At 37.5% G+C, this 20,790-nt stretch overlaps 1 protein-coding gene across 3 annotated transcripts in view; it reads left to right on the forward strand.

Annotated features, from left to right (window-relative positions):
- The window catches only part of LOC145978838 (transcription cofactor vestigial-like protein 2), a 142,453-nt gene extending 135,246 nt beyond the window's left edge, over positions 1-7,207 (forward strand). For 2 of the 3 annotated variants that reach the window (XM_083111722.1, XM_083111735.1), the window contains exon 4: positions 4,669-7,207. In XM_083111722.1, coding sequence (XP_082967848.1) covers positions 4,669-4,724 — 56 coding nt within the window. In that variant the 3' untranslated portion in view covers positions 4,725-7,207. Of the gene's footprint in view, positions 1-4,664 lie in introns of all 3 variants that reach the window. The other variant, XM_083111729.1, reaches the window with a different exon arrangement.
- The last annotated feature ends 13,583 nt before the right edge of the window (positions 7,208-20,790 follow it).

Below are 20,790 nucleotides of genomic sequence, written 5' to 3' on the forward strand. Positions count from 1 at the left end.
ATCCGCTATATGCAACATAGACATGAAAAAATGGTACCAAAATGTTCGGAAACTATTCAAGTTTTATTGGCAATAGGAAAGAAATCAATAAATCTCCACGTGAGCACCCTTGGTAGCACGGAGTACATCTAGTCGAAATTCAACTTTTCGCCATGCATTAGCCAACATCAAAGGAGGGATTGATGTGATGACTTGGGTTATCCGTTGTTGCAGAGTTGCAAGATCGGATGCAGGAGTTCTGTAGACATTGTCTTTCACATAACTCCATAGAAAAAATCTAAAGGGGTTATGTCTGGAGATCGTTCAGGCTACCGCCGTCGGTCCATCTCGACCAATCCATTTTCCAGGAAATGTCTGTTCAAGGTAGGAACGAACCTCCAGACTCCAATGTGGCGGTGCACCGTCTTGTTGAAAGATAACATCTGGGTGGTATTCTAGCAATTGAGGAACAGCAAACAATTGCAACATGTCGAGATACACTCCAGATGTTACGGTGTCCTCACAGAAAAATAATGGTTCGATTATTCTGTCATGCAGCAGCGCGCACCAAACGTTCACCTTCGGGTTGCCCATGGTCGACTTCCTCACCTCATGAGGGGGCTCTTTACCCCAGATACGCACGATGTTTGAAACTGTCTCTGCACTGTTTTTTGTGACCTGCTCTCGTGAAACCACAGGACACACTCAGCCTTTTTCTGATTTGTGTACATTTCCGGTTTGCTGGACACTGGCACTGCTGCACTACTGCAACGGTACAGAAATCTGAAACAAAAAAAACTTGAATAGTTTCCGAACATTTTGGTACTATTTTTTCATGTCTATGTTGCATATAGCGGATACAGTTAATTTTTGTTTTCATACAAACACTTCTCGGACACCCGGTACTAGAATCGAAAAGCATATGATAAATCTACTATAGACCCTCCGGATGAACCCTCCTACCCCCATCCGCCTAATTCTAGGAATAATACGAGGAATCTAAGATATTTGAGTTCAAGGCGCTGTATTCAGGGTGGCCACTCTAAGACCATCATAAAATTCAAGTATAATTCCCGCTTTTCAAGGAGAACTTTCCAAAAATTCAAGGGTACAACTAGATGTTTTCTCTACTTCAACCTCACGTATTATCGCCTCTCACCACCCACACACAAATGTATTAACAGTATAAAGCGTCTGTGTGATTCCAATGCACCAAAACATTCTAATTTATTTCAATTTAACGGTGTATCACACACTATTAAGGTGCAGAGTTTACATTTGCCATTTCACATACTCCGACTTCAAAAATATCTACAACACGAGTCACAAATACTACGGAATATAGTAATCTACGAAAAATTATCAATTGTATGAGAATTTCGAACTAAAGTTTACCTAATCAACTTCAAGGTATCTTGCAATAATCTTCTGTCTGTCAGATAGATTGTTCTGCAAAGGACACTAACCAAGTAAACGGATTGAGAGAATTCTGTTTATTTTCAAAGCAGCTTCCTTTTTCCTTCCTCAATAAAAATAAAAGCTAAACGGTGAAAAACTTGCCTCGCAGCACTTGTAAATGTATGAATTCACTTGGATTAATACAAGTTGCACTTTTTCACGTTTACGGAGAAAAATTCACGTACAGTTCTCGCGTAATTCCCGGAGCCAATAATTCACGCATAATTCCAGGAATTCAAGGAATTCCCGGTGAGTAGCCAACATGTGTAATGTATCTGTTTAACAAGAGAGAACTGGTAAATCCTAAAAACTCCCTCCTTGGGTCCACTCTGACTTATACTTACCCTTGGAAACGAAAGATGAAAAAATTCCGAAATAAAAACACACGCTGACTTACCACTTCACCACTGTAAACAACTTTAAAAAGAAAATAATAATAACTACATCGAATATTACGAACGAAATCAAATCAAATCCTAAACGTTTCTGGTCAGTCATTAACTCAAGGAGACAACATCGTCAAATATCTTACAAAGTTAAGCAGTACACGCAGAGGGCTCTAACAGACCTAATCTTTTAAACTCTTTTTTTCTCCAAAAATACAGTCTCAAATACACCGGATTCTTCTCTTTCCAACCTCACTCCAGTTTGCTGTCACTCTCTAACATCTAGTGTGTGACACGTCTCCAGAAGAAGTGCAATATATTTTACCTTCATTCTCTGAAAATTGTGCAAATGGTCCAGATGAAGTCACTTCTATTTTCCTCAAAAACACTGCTGCTTCTATCGCTTGTTGTTATTTTCTATTGTTAGTACATTATAATGTAAAATGGATAATGCTCTATTTGTAATCCTTTGATAAATAAATAAATAAATAATTGGATAAATTTTCGTTATGACAACGCTGTTTAAATAGTGTAATTGAAATAGTTAAGGTCGGGTTCAGGATTAATTACCATATCTAGTAAGTGTTTACGATAAATAACGTTAATTTTTATATTTAAAAAAAAACTTTCTTTACTTCTAATTTCCTAAATTAATTAAGCTTCTCTGATTTCTAGTGGTAAAGTTTTAGTTTGTAACTATAAAGAACTTCCTTGTGGTGCATAGTAAATATTGCTATGTGCGTTCCATATAGTATTCAACTATTAAAAATGTGTTATTTCCTTGTATGGAATGTCAAAGATACACGTAGAAAGTTCCATAGTGTCAAAATTTAAATGACAATGTATTTATAAGAGGCCACTGGTGTACAGTACGAATTTCAACCTTTTGTTTCTGAAAGGCTATAAGAGCTACCTAAGATATGAAAATATAAAAAGTTATAGATCCATATCTTTCGTATTTTCGAAAGTACAGGGATGCAAGCTGTGCGAATTTGACCAATTTTCAACATCATGTTAGCTTTAAATTGCAATATTTCGGCAATCATGGCGCCTACAGAAGTGATTGACATGGCTTTGGAAAGGTTTTGAAGGGCTCTTTCACATATGATACTACATGCTTACGCCAGTGTAAGGAAACAATTGAAGGTGGTCAGCGGCGGCGATTAGGGAGACGAGGGGGCGGTTGCTCCCTACTTTTCGCCACGTTTGCCTTTGCACTATGCTAAACCTTATCTACGTACAAAGAGACATGTACTGTCTTCCCCACCGCCCAGTTTTGGCATCTTGCACCCCCGGTTTTGGACCCAATCGCCGCCACTGGAGGTGGCGTAAAGAAAGTTTTGGTAGCCACTTTCTCAAAAACAGATCTTTTAGTATATTTCAAAATATTGTGTCATGCACACGTTATGACTCAATAAGTACAAAATTTTAAAATGGAAAATTTTTAATTTTTGCTCTAATAACGATGTTTCCAGAACCGATCCTCGACGCCAGAGTTCGTTATGACAACGATGTTTCCACGAGAGACCCTGGACGCCAGAGTTCGTTATGACAACGGTGTTTCCACGAGAGACCCTGGACGCCAGAGTTCGTCATGACAACGGTGTTTCCACGAGAGACCCTGGACGCCAGAGTTCGTTATGACAACGGTGTTTCCACGAGAGACCCTGGACGCCAGAGTTCGTCATGACAACGGTGTTTCCACGAGAGACCCTGGACGCCAGAGTTCGTCATGACAACGGTGTTTCCACGAGAGACCCTGGACGCCAGAGTTCGTCATGACAACGGTGTTTCCACGAGAGATCCTGGACGCCAGAGTTCGTCATGACAACGATTTTTCCACGGGAGACCCTGGACGCCAGAGTTCGTCATGACAACGGTATTTTCACGAGAGATCCTGGACGCCAGAGTTTGTCCTGAGAACAACGTTTGCAGGAGCAATGCGGGATCCTAGATGTCGTTTAATTTTTACAGCAAATAATCCATGACGCTCTATCAAAAATGTCCTGTCTCATTATTTTTTTCAATATATCTAGTGCAATAAAATGACATTAAGATACACCGATTTCAGTTCGTTGCAGAATTTTTATTTCCCTTGCACTGATCAAGGAAAAAAGGAGCGAAATTACGGCAACAGTGTTTGCTAAAATCTGCACCATGGAGTACATTACTTCGATACGCCACTTCAAAAACCATAAACATAACCACTACATTCTGAAGGTACGAAATGTTTTCACCTTTTCACATAGTATTTCAGATGTTTGCGGCTACACACTGGAGTCGTCGTTTCACAACAAAATCTTCCTTACTAGTCACAAATGTTGCTTAACTATCTAGTAGAATAGTTACTTAAATATAAAAAATGCACTTCGCGTGAGCCACCCATGACAATGGAATGATATTTAAATATTAGTTGCATAGCAATGATATTACTTGACAACAAAGCCAGAAGCACAAGTAGACGGTTTGAACCGATGGACACTTCGAAGTTGTAACAGTCTCATTGAAAGTAAAAGTACGAGTTAGAAATACTTATCCCCTAATTATTAAATCCAGCCTTTTTATCGTACGATTAGTGAACGAAATATATTCAGTGTGGATAGAGTTTTAAGATCAAAGAAAATAATTTTCCTTGGAAATAAAATCATCATTATTAAGAGATTTGGTCTTCCATTTATATAGGATCCAACTATCACATATGTATCTACTTTTACATTCAAATTAGATTTTTATACTGGTATAGCTTGATGCCTTAATGTATTTGCATGAGCAAGTGACTTTTTAAAAATGTATTAGTGGTCCAATAGCGCAGAAATTAACAAATTATCTTTCTTCTTTCAGCTAGTTTGGAAACTCCAATTCAAGAACCCGGCAAAGATTTATACTGGTTCTAAGAACTGAGGCGGAAACAAACAAGACAAGTTTGCTTGGATTTCCTCACTCTTCTTGTACAAACGAAAATACATTTTTGTTAATGACGTCATACCGAGCAAGACAAAAATTTGACGAGTATGTTTACAGCTTTATCAACATTCTACTTGTTCAGTGCATTGTACTTCATATTCATCGTACACAGTGTGATCGCTCAGGGAATCGGTAGATAAATTTTGTGTCGGTGGAGTAAGCTTGTCATTCACTCACAAGTTCTGTTGTCTACTAATAAGAAAATGTGATTTTAATTTGATATTGTAGCTACTTGTGCCAAAAAGTAAATACACTTCTTATGTTTTAAATGGCAGTATTCTCTGTGCCATATGGAAAGAATGTTACTATCGAAATTGACAGATTTGAGTTAGAAAGTGTACCTTAATACATATTTTCCAAAGGGCATTCACGGATATATATATTGCATTTCCCATACACTACTTATTTCTGATTCACAATAGATGTTTGAAGCACTTGATGCTTTTCATTAATGGTCAAAACTCTGTTCCACGTTTCCTCTAATTTTAACATAGCCCCTCCCCCCGTTACATATGCTGCAGATTTTAAAAAGTTGTCATTGCAGACTGAATAAAACCTGAATTATTTTTATTCGTTTTAGCCATAATTCAGTTTTATCCTTTTTCTGATTGGCCCACAACTCTACTTTATAAATTCAAACTTGCATATTATAACACAGTGTGTATCTTGTACCAACTCAAAGGTATCCTGAATCTAAACTAATTCTGCCCAATTGACCAATAATGTATTTGTATTCAACAACAAATAACTTGAAGATAATTTGCCAAAATCGTCTATACATAATTTTGTGTCATACAAAATTAGTGATTACATAAACACTATGTTACAGAATGATGCTGTCAACAATTCTGACATGCATATGGTCAGCATGATATAACATTAAAATAATTGAAAATGTTAGTTGTGAACTAACTTAGTTACTTCCTGAAGCTTCTTACTGAACATTAAACTTTGTTACATTGCTTTGTAGCTCTGTTTAGCATGTACCTTCGTTACTATATACGTCACTGGAAAACGTTGAAACTAGTGGGAGTGATAAATTTAAGTTTGTATTTAACAGAACACAAATTACATATCAATATACAGTCCTCTTTTTCTGGCAGTACGCCGTACCGACATCTTTTCATAGGTGAGAATAAAACTAATATTTTAATTAAATAATTGTGTGTATGTGGATGCACAATCGTTTATGAACATACCACAATACTTTGAGTAGTTCTTATGATATACACAATAGCAAACCAACACAATAACAAAGCAAATAGAAGAATGCAAAATCTTTCTTCCCAGAAAAAAAGCTCTGTATAATGATTGTCTGTGTTGAATTTCTACATATTGGTCGTTATTGGTCACATATATTTAATTTCTATTCATTATATATTAGTGTTTATCATGAACGGTTTCCTATGTGAAAACCGTTGAACCTGTCTCAAGACCTCTGATTGTATATTTCTGTAATTCTGGTTTAGCCCTATATGCTTATAGCAAAATGCAAGAAGCTTCATACACTACTTAAATTGAATTTGATATACCACAATACATTTTATGTCAACAATATTACAATTGTTTACGAACACTATATGAATAATATGGCGTTTTTTCAAAGCGTTTCACAGTATTGTTTGTAAGGCAATGGTTATTAGAACTACGTATAATGTTAAGTCTCTGCATTCACTTAAAATTACAATAAGCAAACGCGTACAATTATGTTAGCTATTGAAATTATATCGAGGATTGCAATGAATGGTTTGAACAAGGTATGTCAATAGGCAATATGGACCTATGTGGCAATTAATTAGCGAAAGAAAAGATGTGAGTAACGATTAAGATATGACACACCAGGCTGAAACAAACATGAACAATTCTAATTACTGCTGTGGTTACTAACAAAATGGAAGGAGCTGCTTAGAACACAGGCTATATATATTTTCTTTATACTTGCGATATACAAACAGCCATCGTTCTGCAAGAACAAAGGATATTCAAACCAAATCAGAACACATCTCGAACATTATTATCAAATATTGTTACCTGTGTAAACTATTTCCAGAAAGCAAAAATAAGGACTTGTACATAAATAAACCACCCTTTAATTGAGATGGTTAAGTGATGTTAATATTTGTGAAAAACATTTTATTTCATAAAGAGTATGTAAAGATTTTTGAAGTAGTCTGTAGTGTATACATATGTCAAGGACTGATGTGCAATACGGTTTCATAAATTACAAATTATTGCAGTATTATTATACTTGTAAACTTATCTTTAAATTAATATAATTGTACAATATTACGTTCCCTTTAAAAGGCTGAAATTATGTGCATGCGGATGATAAAACAAAAGTTCAAGTTCTTGTTAAGCATGTAATGCGTTAAGGTAATGCATTGACAATTCATTATGTTAATGGATTCAATAAATGTGTATAAATAATTATTTCTGTGTAGTTTTCCTCTTGTACATTTAATATACCTCCAAGGTATAAACAATCTAGCCTACGGTAATGGATGATATTCAACGGACAACTTTCTCCACAATTCATTGCGCGAAATCACCCCCGCCGCTATATTTTCCGCCAAACAGATGAGATCCTGCTTTAAAAACATGCCCGTCCGGGTAAGCATGGGCTTATGATCTTTGCCGAAGGTATTTGAAATGATTATCTGATATCAGGAATGTGTTCATATAAAATATCGCTAATTTCTCACTGTACGCTTTCTTTTACATGTTGCGAATCTGTTTGCCGGTCTTCATGTGTATTTTCCCAAAGTTCACTGCTTGATGGCGTTGAATATCATCCATTATTAGGGTGTCTTTGCTCTTAAAAATACCTTAATCAATCTTCAGATTGAGATGTTTGCATACATAAGGGACAAATCTGTGCATAACTCTTTAAAAGGACATTATGATAGAAGACGAACAGGAAGTAAGGAATAGTGACATGAATAATTAAAAGAAAAAACTAGATAGCCAAAGGCAAAAACTAACCAACACACTTTTGGTCCCCAATGACGAAAAACCACCAGGCATAGCGCTCCAGCCAGAAGACCCAATCAGTGTTCTCTATTCGATTGTTGTAAACAGCGTTCAAGGTAACAAAATTCGAAATGTGCGAGAGCACGCGGCAGAGCTGTTAAAGCGAAGCAAATGGCAGATGAAGCGGTGTGGGAACATTGATGGTTTTGAAGGAGAGACTGTTCAATGAATAAATATAATAATAATAATCATTTGCATTACAAGTTTATTTGGATATGCACGTGCGAATGTGTGAATACGCAGAAGCCTACTGTGTCTACCCTTAGAAAGGAACCCTACTTATTTTTTCTGGATTCATTACCGATCTAGTAATTTCAATGTGTCTATAAATGTGATGTGAACTAAGTTTCTTTTGAAGTTCACTTTAAGATCATATAGGCTAATCGAACCAGATTTTAAATTTGATTCGAAGCACTGTGCAATGTGCCTCAACCGACAAGCGAACCCGGGATCCCTTGATTATATGGCCGTGTTATCCACTACACTATCGGGGACGTACATTACGTAAAAATACAGGAGTTATCTCAAAATAGAGATGGCAGCTCAAGTACCCCCCCCCCACCCCAGATTTCTGGAAAGAGTTAATGTAATTCGAATGGGGAAATTGTAGCGATATTTTATAACAAAAAATGTTGTTTTCTGTGACTTACAGGCCGTAAGTTACAGCAACTATTATTATTATCTTACAGTGCCACTCTGTACGTAAAAACATGGATCAGAAGTACCATGAAGGATAGTGGTAACGTCGTCGCCTTGTAATCAAGGGGTTCCGGGTTCGATACCCGATGCAGGCACATAGTGGTTCTGATTCCACTTTAAACTGTAGGTCCAGTCCCGATTAGCCTTGCTGTGCATAAAATGGGCTTAAAACACCAACCCAACGTATAATAAGTGGTCTCTGACTCTGATATCTGTGCATTGTGAAAAGTACAAAAAGACAACGAACTGTTCATCAACACAGTGATAGATGTTTATTGAAAGGAAACAAAGCGAATCCAGTTTCTATCTAAATACTAGACTCTAGTCTGAACTTGTATACAACGCCAAAGTATTTTCAGTTCAATTTGATCTTTATAATTTGTATGTACGTACGTAGTAGTAGTAACGAATAATATGAATAATAATAATAATAATAATAGCAATAATACTAATATAATAATAATAAAAGTTTCTGTGACTCTGCCCCTCTGAGAAATAATGCTGCGAGTGCCCTTGCAGCTCACAGCAAGCTGGGCCGGAAACTGTTTAAGATGAAGGAACGATAAAAATACTCCACAGAAAGTTTAAAAGAAATAAATAAAAGCAAATAATACTCCCTGCTCATGTAACCTTGTACAGGTATTAATTCACTTGCCTCCTGCTCATCCGCATCGTGTAGCACGTGTGATAAAACCTATGCACTGAACCTTGCCGCTTATAACCACTTCAAGACCTGGAACAAATAGTCCGACACGAATGGTTGACTGTGGAAATTATGCCATATTTTAACATGAGAAAATGTTCCATCCTAACCAATTTCAACTTTCCAACCAGCCCCCTTCGTTCCATAATTCTTTCTTTCTGGCACCAATCCAACTCATACAAGTTCTTCCTGCACCCTCCATACAGTTATCAAGTCTGCGTTCCTCCCCTTTGCTCTGGGCGATATAGCACCTTCACGCCAAAATCCAAACCTTGAAACAGGTGTCAGAGGACGCGGAAAAAATTACGACAGTAGGAAGAGGAAGGAGGTGCGGAAAATTACTCATTTCGAGGGACAAGTTGAAATTTTTCTCGCAGGCAACGTATCGTACACATGATCCGTCTTGGCACCGCCCCCTTATTTTTTTACCATGCATAGAATGACGAATGGAGCGTGCACTGTGAAATGTAAACATGAAAACCGAAAGAGCAAAACTTGGCTCGTAAACTGAAACGAATTGTTCATAAGCATCAGGAACAAGCTTACTTATCGAATCTTGGCAAATGGCTGGCGTGTTGAGGCGGAAAAGTAGAATTTATGATCCAAACATGCTTGAACCAAGGTTTGCAGCGCCTAGAATTTGTAACTGATGGAAATTACAAACATTTTCTATCTTTTCCTAATTTAACAAATTTCAGTAATACTCAAATACTCTGCAACGAAACTGAATAAAGGTCAGTTATGGAAGTTATTTTATAAGGCTGTGTTTAAATTTTTATTTTATGTTGAACAGTGCTAACTGCGCATGTTTATCATTAGTAGTTGCCCAGAGCGACACACTTAGTTTTGCGCAGCCCACTATATCTTTTTAGTTTTCAGTATCTTTTCTGCCTCTTTAGGCATCTTAAGGATCAATGATGAGTGTTTTTTCATAAACTTCATTTATTCAACAAGGGAACATCCATGTCCAAATCAGGACTTATGTACCTAACAGGCACGTTTCTACAAATACATTTATTGAATAATAAAAAGGGAGTTAGATCTAATTGACGAAAAGAAATGTTCCTGATTACTCCCTCTGTCCCATAATTATTGTCCGGTACACCTTTGTTTGTTGTCCCATAATAATTGGTAATCGGCTGGGCGGTATTTGTTGCTCGTTGCGATAAGGTCACGTTGTTCCTCTTCACAATCTTGAAGACTGATCTGCCTCTACTAATGCGTGTGCTTTCTATCTGCCTCTTCGTCAGTAAATCCTGTACTACCATTTTGGCATACTGGACTATAATTATGGGACAGAGGGAGTAATATTTGATATCATCATAAGTAGTAGTGTGCATACATCTCTGGAACTGTCCTTCAAAGCCGTATGATCCCAATTCCTTGCCTTCCAATAAGTTAGTGGAGAAAAATAACCATCGATTATTTAAAAAAACATTCTAACAATTATATTTTAATTATTTCATTTCAGTACTTGGCAAATCTTTCGGGGAGGGGTGGGGGTCCGGACCCTCTGGACCACCCCTAAATACGTCATTGGTACCTAAATACCTAAGGTGGCCAGAGTCGATCTACGAGGAGGTTGGCAAACGCTTATAACACGAGAAAATATAGAAAACTAGTCAGCTTTTCTCGGAAGGAAAGGCCGATAATGCATAAGAATCGATCCTCCACCTTTCGGCAAATTATACTCTCACCTTCACTCGCTATTGGCAGGAATTGTTACTTCAACTTCTCCTTGCAAGTGTTTTCAACTTCGGTCTTTTGAATGGGAAATAATTTACAATAAAAATATTAAACGGTGAATTCCACGTAAAAGTATACAGCAGGGGCAGATTTCAATATAATATACATCTATTATACCCTATCCCAGCTAACTGTAGAGCAGGGCCGAGCTTATCAGCAGAGGAGGAGATAAAAATACGGTCAGTATGCCAGGAAATCGGGTAACTCCCGTCGCCAATAACACAATCCCGTCTCTCTCACTGTTCATTGGTGGATCCGTCTCGCGACACTACTTGCGCAGAGACTTGTTCTCGTTCGTCTGGTCTACAGTTAGCTGGTACGGAGTTTATAACATTGTGTCTTCTGAAAACTGAGATTCTATATTATCTTGTTTATGAACAAAAGTGAGTGAAGTTCCACATGCACTAAAGTTGGCAACACTGTTTTGTCCAAGATTGTAGATGTGCATAGTTCTTTCTTTTGAGACTTCACACAAATCTAAACAATTCAGCAGGTGAGTTTGTGTTTTTCATGCAGTAAACTGTGATTTTCACCAGTCAAGAACTGTGCGACTGTACGTTCTAGTTATTTTGGCTCTATGATGACTGATTATGCATAAAAATTAACACTTTATACACCATTTTGGAGTGTCCTGTAAGTCACGGAGCAATATATTAGCGTATATATAATTATGACCAATAGTTTGATTGTTATGAGCGAAAATCATGAGCCGGAAGCGAGTGAAACACCCTGTATTAAGCAATAGCTAGTATTTTATGTCCTCGCAATGACTGAATTAAACCTTCAACATTTGAGTAGAACAGTGGTGCCCTCGGGCGCCGTTACTGACGTACAGGGGCGCCGAGAAATGTTCCAATGTTTTCAATTGTAAATTCAATCAATGATATGATTTTTCCAGTGCTTATTTAGTACTTTTTACACATAAAATGTTTCGGAATTTAAAATATATGTTTATATTTTAACTAACGAGCAACCTAACCACACTAACAGAGATTTGCAAGTGTTAGATTGGCCTACATTCTGACTAGAGGGCCGCGGAAAAATTTTCAAACACTAAGTGCGCCGTGAAACGAAGAAGTTTGGGAACCACTCGAGCATACCGAAAAACGCTTGGAAGGTTTTTTTGGTAAGTCCGAAAAGCGGACACTCTCGCTGAGACACAAGATTCAATTTCTGCAATGTACCAGTCCAGCTTTATACTTTGGCAGCTCCAGGTTCCTTTATAAGATCGCACTAAGTTCATATAAATTGAATTTGTGAGGTTCACCTTAGTAACAGTTGGCTGATATGTAGGATCACCTAAAGTGGGAGGATAAGGTGCATCTTAAACAGTGTCACACTGTTCACTATCGCTGGGCATGAGAAACTTTACTGGAGATCTTGCAAGAGGCAAATCTTCTCCTTGGGGCATTGGTCGCATGCCTTATTTGGATATTTAGTAGTTCATTTCTTCTTGTTGATAAGGTCCTTTCTTCAGAGGAAGCATCATGCAGAAATAGTAATCTGCAGAATGATTGGTCTGTTCCCGCCAAACAATAGACACAGTTAAACGTTCTTCTTATTGAGAGCAGGGAAACATGCCATACACAAATGTTTGGAGCAGAGGGCTTGTCTTGGTCGGAGGGAGGGGGAGTGGTGGTGGGGGGGGGGCAAAATCCTTGATGAAAGAACTGCATTAGGAAAATTCAACCTTCCATGGCACTAACGGTCTTTGCCCCCTCCCTTATTTCATCTTTCTGTGGTTCAGAGACTATTTTACATACAAACAGTTTCGTACAGAAGATTCAAAACAACTTCACGTAATTTATTCACTTCCAACAGTGACGGCAATAAGGGGAGGGGGCGTGGCCTTGCACTATAGCTTCTTAATGCTATGCCTTGTCTACAAAGAAAACGTAAACTGTCCTTGCCCCCCCCCCTTCAGTTTTGCCACCCAATCGCCGTTACTGATTTCCTATGTATGGACAATTTATTCTGCAAGCTCATAAGAGGTAACACAATTAACGAATAAAGTGTGTGGGAGTGTTGATAACAAGACATTTGCTAGAGAACGAAGTTGGATAGTTCAATTTCATAGGAGACAATGCACCTTCCTCCCCCTCCGTAGTTGCTTGGAACTTTCGTCTGCTTAAAAATAATTAATTATTACGAGCATAATATTGTTTAATAATGGTGATAAGATTCCTCTACACTAAATTTCTAAGTGTTAGTATTAGAGGGAAACTGCCCCCTCTTGCCTCTCGTCCTTCCCCCCCGTGCGCCCGCATACGGTGTAAGTGTATTCAGTGGCGTACGCAAGGGGGGGTTACGGGGTTTAAACCCCCCCCTTGAGCTTGTGAAATATTATGAAAAATGCTGTGGAAAAAATTTTAAATGGCCAATTTACCACAGTCAAAGATCTGGGACAATACTATTACTATTACTACATCTACTACTACTACCACTAATAATAATAATAATAATTTGAATTATTATTTCCATGTAACATGGAGAAAAGCACAGCATTCCAAGCACACGCATCTTTCAGAGTGATGCCTTGAAAATAAGCACAAGTTCTTGAAAGTGAAATATGAGGGTAACTATGATTTAAAAGAGAAATAAAATGTTTTGTATTTCAGTTGCAACAATGTTCAATACTCTGGCGTACGCAGTTTTTTTTTGGGGGGGAGGGGCCGGAATAGTAAATGTGGATAACACATGGCTTCGTTTTGGAGGGCAGGATGCATAATAAAATATTTCGTATTTTTGGAGCTTTTCAGTCTATTAAAATTGTATTCAAAGACAAAAATGGTAATCGGGACTCACTTTAAAAGAGGTTTCGTATTTACACATTTTGATTTTTTAAAGTTCTTAACGGATTTTTATTTGAAAATTCTGATTTTCTCAAAATTTTGGTAGGGGCTGTAGCATCATCGGTAGAGGCATGCATATTTAGTTTTTGACAAAAAGAAAACGAAATTTGAAATAACACATTGCAATGTTAATTTTTAAGGTTTCTGAAAGGTGTGAGGTGCATTTTCCTACCCTGTTTTGTCACGAAATGATGCGAAATGAACTGCAAAATGCGAAATAGACTCTTAAACACGAAATTTACCGTTTATATACCGACGCGACACTTTCTGAAGTCTGAAGTATCCTGTGTGTTATGCAATTCACGTAAAATTGATTAATTTTGCTGTAAATATTTGAAAAGCAAAAATGGACTCCTCTATACAGGAATAAACTTAATATTCTGGTAATGATTTAATGTGCTATTAGAAGGGATATGTTTATTTTGTGTAATAGTGCAGTTTTTAAATCAATTGGGATTATATTCACATTTTTAAAACCAAAATGTAATTTTATATACCGCTTTTTCACCGCTATAACAGCGAAATTTCATTTTATTTACAGCTTTTGAACCCGAAATTGACTCTGTTTTTATACTGAAATTTTGCTTTTTTATTTACTAAAAGTATGTGCCTCTAACCATCGGCCATGCCTCTACGTACGCCAGTGTTCAAAGAACATGTATTTTTTTTTTTGTGTGAACAATGAGAATTAACTAAAGAAAGTCCTTGGTTCGTTGTTAGATGCTAATGTATAGACAAAGGCTAGGCGGACAAGAATACAGTCACCAGTCTGCCTTTCCATTGTATTATTTACCGCAGCACGTTTGAATGTCTCTCTTTAAAATGTCTCACCTTGTTGACTAGACAATTATTCAAACGACAATAAGCTTAACTATTGGAAAATGTTTTGTTGGTAAGAACAGTGAGACAATCCAGATGTGAATTATCGGCGACATTTATGCGGGGAAGAAGCAGGAAAAATTCCAACGAATTTCGGGAATCGAATCCGGATCTCCCGCGTGATTGTCAGATCAGACCACCGCAGCTTCTTGGATGAGTTCCATACTTTAATTATTTCAATTTATTTTAATATATTTTCTTGTTTTATGGATTTTCTTCACCCTTAAAATGTCTCACCTCGTTGACCAGACAAAAAACAAAAACAAAAAAATGCTCCCAGGATTTGATAAAAATTGAATGATTAGAAAGTAATTTCTTTCTATTGTTTTCATAAATGGTATATTTATGTAGATCTCTACTACATAATAGTAGTAGTGGCATTAGTAGTATTATTAGTAGTAATTCAGCTAATTAATTAATTATAAGTATTATTAATTAATTGTGATTATTATTATTTAATTAAAGTATAATAAATCAAAGGTAATGTGAATTTGGAGAAAGTTTTAGAAATAACCCCCCCCTTGACGAAATCCTGCGTACGCTACTGAGTGTATTCCGGTGTCAGGCTTGTGCAAGGAAATGACGTTCAACCAAGTATGTGACGATGAGCGGTGTTCAAGTTCAGAAGATTCAACAAATGCCTGTCGCTACTTTAAACGTTCATCTGATTAGTTCGCACGCACCACGTGATCATGCACCACACGCTACACCTCTCTAGAAAGTAGTGCAAACGGTGCAGAAACTAAATACACTACTTGGTACCAAATCAACGAAATAGCGAGTTGGTGTTGCACCGTGTACCCAACTAAGCCAAGCGTCAGGTTAACCTTGCAGCAGGTTTTATGTATCAATCCGCGCGAGAACTGAGCTCAGAATCTTCCGTGCCAGTCTTTCCTCAACCGCCGAGCTGCTTACATCGGAGACACTGAGAAAATCTACAGTATTGCCAACCGCACAACACATCAAAACCCGCATGCATGTCAAGTGGATTGTATTTTTGCTTCTCTTTGTCTCCTGAAACATAACATTTTAAAAGTACTTTCTGCGCATATATTATTTAATAAATGTGTCATTAATATAAGAGCGAAACAACTTCTAAACATGAGAGCATGTGTGTATATTTCGAGCACGCAAAAATAAAAATAAACAAAGATAAAAGTAAACAACGATAGGCCCCTCTTGAATTTAATGACAAATTATTGTTTTTGGTTTAGAAAGAAATAGATTTATGAAAAACTTGGTTGCTTCGTTCGCAATACATCCGTTACTGTAAGACACACGCACTTCAAGTTGTACCACCAAAAAAGCATGATTTGTTATTGGTGATATATACAATCAGGTGCATTGTCTGTCGCTATTACTCTGGTTTCAATTTATGAATCACTTCACTAAACCAGGATTCAAATCTTGGTCTGTCTATTTGTTGCTGATAATCACCCTTCCCTTTCTTTGCGCTGAAAAGTAAATATGCGCCTTCAACAAAGCTTTCATTGCCGCCAGTGGGTGAAACAATAAGCCTCCCCCTTCCCCTCATCGTCGGTTTCTTCAGCCCTGGCGGTGGTTTTGCATAGTGGTATCCTTCCATGGTTTATTCCCCCTTCCCCCACTCACCGAGTTGAAGGACGTCTCGTCCAAATAATAAACATGTTTCTTCTCACTGCGATATATTTTAATACCGCGGAGATTCTTTTGTCGTCAAACAACAAACAATCGTTTCCTCTTGCTAAACTCAAACCGCAAATCATTCAACACCCGTGATACAATTCGTGTGCACATTGACGGCAAATCACCTCACGCCCTGTTTTACTTTGATCTTGTTGCCGCAAGGAGGATTATGCATTTAAAACAACTTGCTTGACTTTGAAGAACATTTCCTTTCGGATGAAGCCCAAAATAACATTCGGGTAAAACCGCGCGCTGAACAGGAGATTCAGCCATTCTCGCCGCTCTACAATAAACATAGGGTTAAAATAGTGGGATGTGCAACACTGGTATCAGCGATTTCACGCGCTCTGCAACGCATTCAGTCTCGCTCGACTCGCTCTAAAGTTTCAATGTCTCTTCAACGCAATACAGATTCGAGTTGGCGAATCTGCGGTTCTAAGTTCGTCTGCACAGTGATTGCAACCAATTAAGTCCATACCTGCTAATCAATGTATTATTTTGTCTGTATATTACAAATTAAATAACTGTTTTCTTGCAAGTATGCAGTTGTGTCGGAATAGAACCCGTCTCAGTGGAACTATATTCTTGCGCGCACGTTTGGATCTACATATGCTAAAACCTGCTGCAAGGTTGACCTGACGCTTAGCTTAGACGCGCGATATAAAAGAGAGTAAAAAATGCAGCGAACTAGACGGAGTAAATGATTGATTGATTGATTGATTTGGTGTTTTAAGTCCACTTTATGCACAGTAAGGCTAATTTGGACTGGACCTACAGTTTAAAGTGGGATCCGAACCACTACGTGCCTCTACCGGGTATCGAACCCGCAACCCCTTGAATACAAGGCGACGACGCTACCAATGCGCCCTCGGGGAGGCCCGGGGCAAATGATTCAAAGGCTCTGCCCCACACATATAACAAAAAGTTATCCGAGTTATTTATAGATGTACGGGATATTATGAAAAAAGTTACACAAGAAAATGCAACACTAACTATACAATATAATTTTTTTCAGGTTCCTTCACTGAAACATTATCACGAACCAAAAATTTACTTGCGAGCAATATCATTATTTTCTGTAAAGCATTGTAAATTAGCAGAGAGAGAACTATGACCAACTATGTACTTCAGACTGTTACTGTAAGCAGTTTGGTCTTAAATCCATGAACAATTGTTTGGATGAAAAGGAGCGCGCACATTTCAGATTTATATCCCTTTTGCTGTTGGTTTGTTATGAGGCCGATGAATTGATTATGTAATGCGTTTAAATAACATGTTATATATGTATTAAAGAAACTTTGAAAACGTCCACAATTTAGTGATAACATGTTGCGTATGTATTTTCTTATTTTTATGTCGCTCCATGTTGCACATGTGAAAACATATGTTGTACATGAAAGTTATACATGTCATATATACAAAAATAATTATTTTCGTCATGCACTTTCTGTCTTTCAAAAATACAGTTTGTGTGCTTGTTTTCAATTATTAGCTAATGTGAAATTGAACGTGTTGAGAAAATATTTCAAATCGTTTGTTCAACACAATGCTTTAGAAACCGACTTCTCCCCTTTTTGCGTGATTTACGAGGAAAATAAAGTATTTGATACTACTATTTCTACTACTGCTGCTGCTACTATTACTATACTACTACTACTACTAATAATAATAATGTCATTATTATTATTTACACGTTTATCCTTGCCTCGCCTCAGACAAAAGTTCGTGGTTGCGCCTCTGCTAAAATATGCATGCATATTTCATGCTTTGTTTATTTTCAACATAGCACCTCCAAAATTTTATTCCGCACCCCCTCAGCACCCCCAGAAGATTAATCCTGGCGCCGCCACTGTGTATGTCACAGTTATTGATCCTTTCCAGCTATATTACTATTAGTTGAATGGGTCTTAAGTATAATAAAGTTTATATTAAAACACAGTGGAGTCAGATGCTATACTCTACCTTGGGAACAAATTGACGGCTTTGCGAATGAAATCTGATTTGAGTGATTTATTATTATATTTCAAAGACATCTAAAGGGGTTTGAATTTGCACCCCACCCCTCTTCCTCTCACCTCTCTCGGCACGCACTTGCTCGGTAATACTTGAATTTCCCGCAGACGAATAGTATAAAAACGTCAATAGACTGAAACAGCCGCAACGGAGAAAACAAAAGCTGTGTGACGGACGAGTTAACTGCTACTTTCGGCATCATTACGCTGGTGAGTGCTACTAATTAAATTATGCTACCAGGAAAGATTGTAGTCTCATAAAGATGCCTCTATTTTCGGAAAGATTGTTACACAATGAAGCTGGTCTTCAAAGACAAAAGAGCGCTGAACAATGTGCTCTCATGTGAGGGAACTGGTTGTTTCTTGTCTTCGCAGAATACAGTGTTGCCAAACTGGATTAGTAAAAAGGCGCTACATATTTTTTTAGAAAATACATTCAAAGGGACTGTTTTCTTACCTTATTGATCATTACAGTGTGCGTCTTAACCAAAGGATGGAGGGGGGGGGGTTCAAATATTATATTAGGCTGCCTACAATTTGGATGAATTTACAACAAATGAGAATCATTGTAATTGCTATGTCACTCGTTTGTTCAATCTAGCATTGATACCTCAGTCCAGCTGACTGGCATCAAATCTACCTGCCTAATCTACCCACGAAAACGTACATCCACGGGAAATAAACACCTGAGTCGGTTAGGCAAGAACGGAAGTTCTAGATTAAGGAAAGTTATGAAACTGTACACTAGACAATTGCGACAACATATTGTAGCAAGGGATTATACAGGGTGATCCATTTGGGTATGGATAAAATGGATGTGAATTTTTTTTTGGTCAAATGTAATTACCTGTAATATTGTATACAAAAGACTGAAAGGTGGGAGTCTTTATTTTTATACACTACTAACAGTTTAGTACAGTTTCCAGTTTTCTACATGGCCTTCATTGCGAACTCTGCACAACTCGTAACGGTGATTCAATTCATTCCACGTCTGGTGTAACATCTCTGGGGTGATTCTGTCGAAAGCCTGTGTGATCTTGAGTTTCAAATCATCAATGTCTGTGGATTTCTGGGAATAGGCAGTGTCTTTAACGAAACCCCAGATGAAGAAGTCTGGAGGGGTTAAATCTGGGGAGTTGGGAGGCCAAGCAATTGGTCCCTCACGGCCACACCAACGACGATTGAAATGTTGGTGAAGAAAATCACGAACCACTTGTGCCCAGTAAGGGGGTGCACCATCTAATTGAAACACAATGTTCAAGTTGTCTTGTTGGAGTTGGGGCAGTAGAAACAACTGCAACATGTCTAAGTAAGGAATATGACGTATTGTGTTCTCAGAAAAGAAAAATGGTCCATACACTTTATTGCGACTCACTGAACACCACACGTTAACTTTTGGACTTGCCAATACACTACAGCAAAACTCCCATGTTTCACGCACGAAAACACCAGCACGAAAATTTTCCTACTATCACATTTACGTTCAATTAATGTTTTATTTTATCCATACCCAAATGGATAACCCGGTATAACTTTGTATTATGTTCGACGTTCAGCTATTTTCCTATAATCTTAATACTTGGTCCTTGTATTTGATCGTTGTGTTGTTTTCTTTCATTTTTAACAAACAGTAATGATGAGAATGAATGATGGATCAAATGAATGATACTAATGAACGAACACACATAAATATAAACATCCATGTCCAGACCAGGACTCGAACCAGGAATCTTTGGTAGCAAGATCAGTCACTCGGGTTGACGTTTGGTCCTTGTGCAAACAGATACTGTAAAATGTAAGGAAAAGGAACACAACTATCAGATTTCAATTAAGCTACTTTGTAATTTCATTTGATGTTTGGTTATTCGCGTGGTGTTGGCTACATTGAGGTATTAATAATCTTAAAGTGTCTCTTTCACTTTTCTTTCAACTTACTTCGTTTACTCGTTGACTCTAGTTCTACTATCAGTTTACTAAAGTTTAGACTGTTTTGCCTTAGGAATTCAAATCACCCTTTTTTGTTCTTTTCAAGTATCTCATACAAACATATACACTGTCTTGTCTACACAGTCAACTCATTCCATCAAAGTTCACTTATCGGTTTATACAAATGCATTAGTGTTCTAACTTACATCGGAATGAAAGGAGTACTTGTCAAAGATCTGTTTGGCTGCTTCAAGTTCAATATTGAGTTAAAATTGGCACATATCAAGATTAGGTTCCACACTCAGCTTATTTATTCATAACTTAAACTAATATTTACAACACTTAATATAATTATTTACAGTCTAAACTATTTACATCCCTTAACGCAACTATTTACAATCCATAACCTAACTATTTACATCTCACATCCAGGTAGATACTGCATTAAGCGGTTGAAGTCTCAATCATGTATAACGTTAGCAGATAAACGG

This window comes from Lepisma saccharinum, chromosome 1, assembly GCF_977018435.1.
Source record: "Lepisma saccharinum chromosome 1, izLepSacc3.1, whole genome shotgun sequence".
NCBI lineage: Eukaryota > Metazoa > Arthropoda > Insecta > Zygentoma > Lepismatidae > Lepisma > Lepisma saccharinum.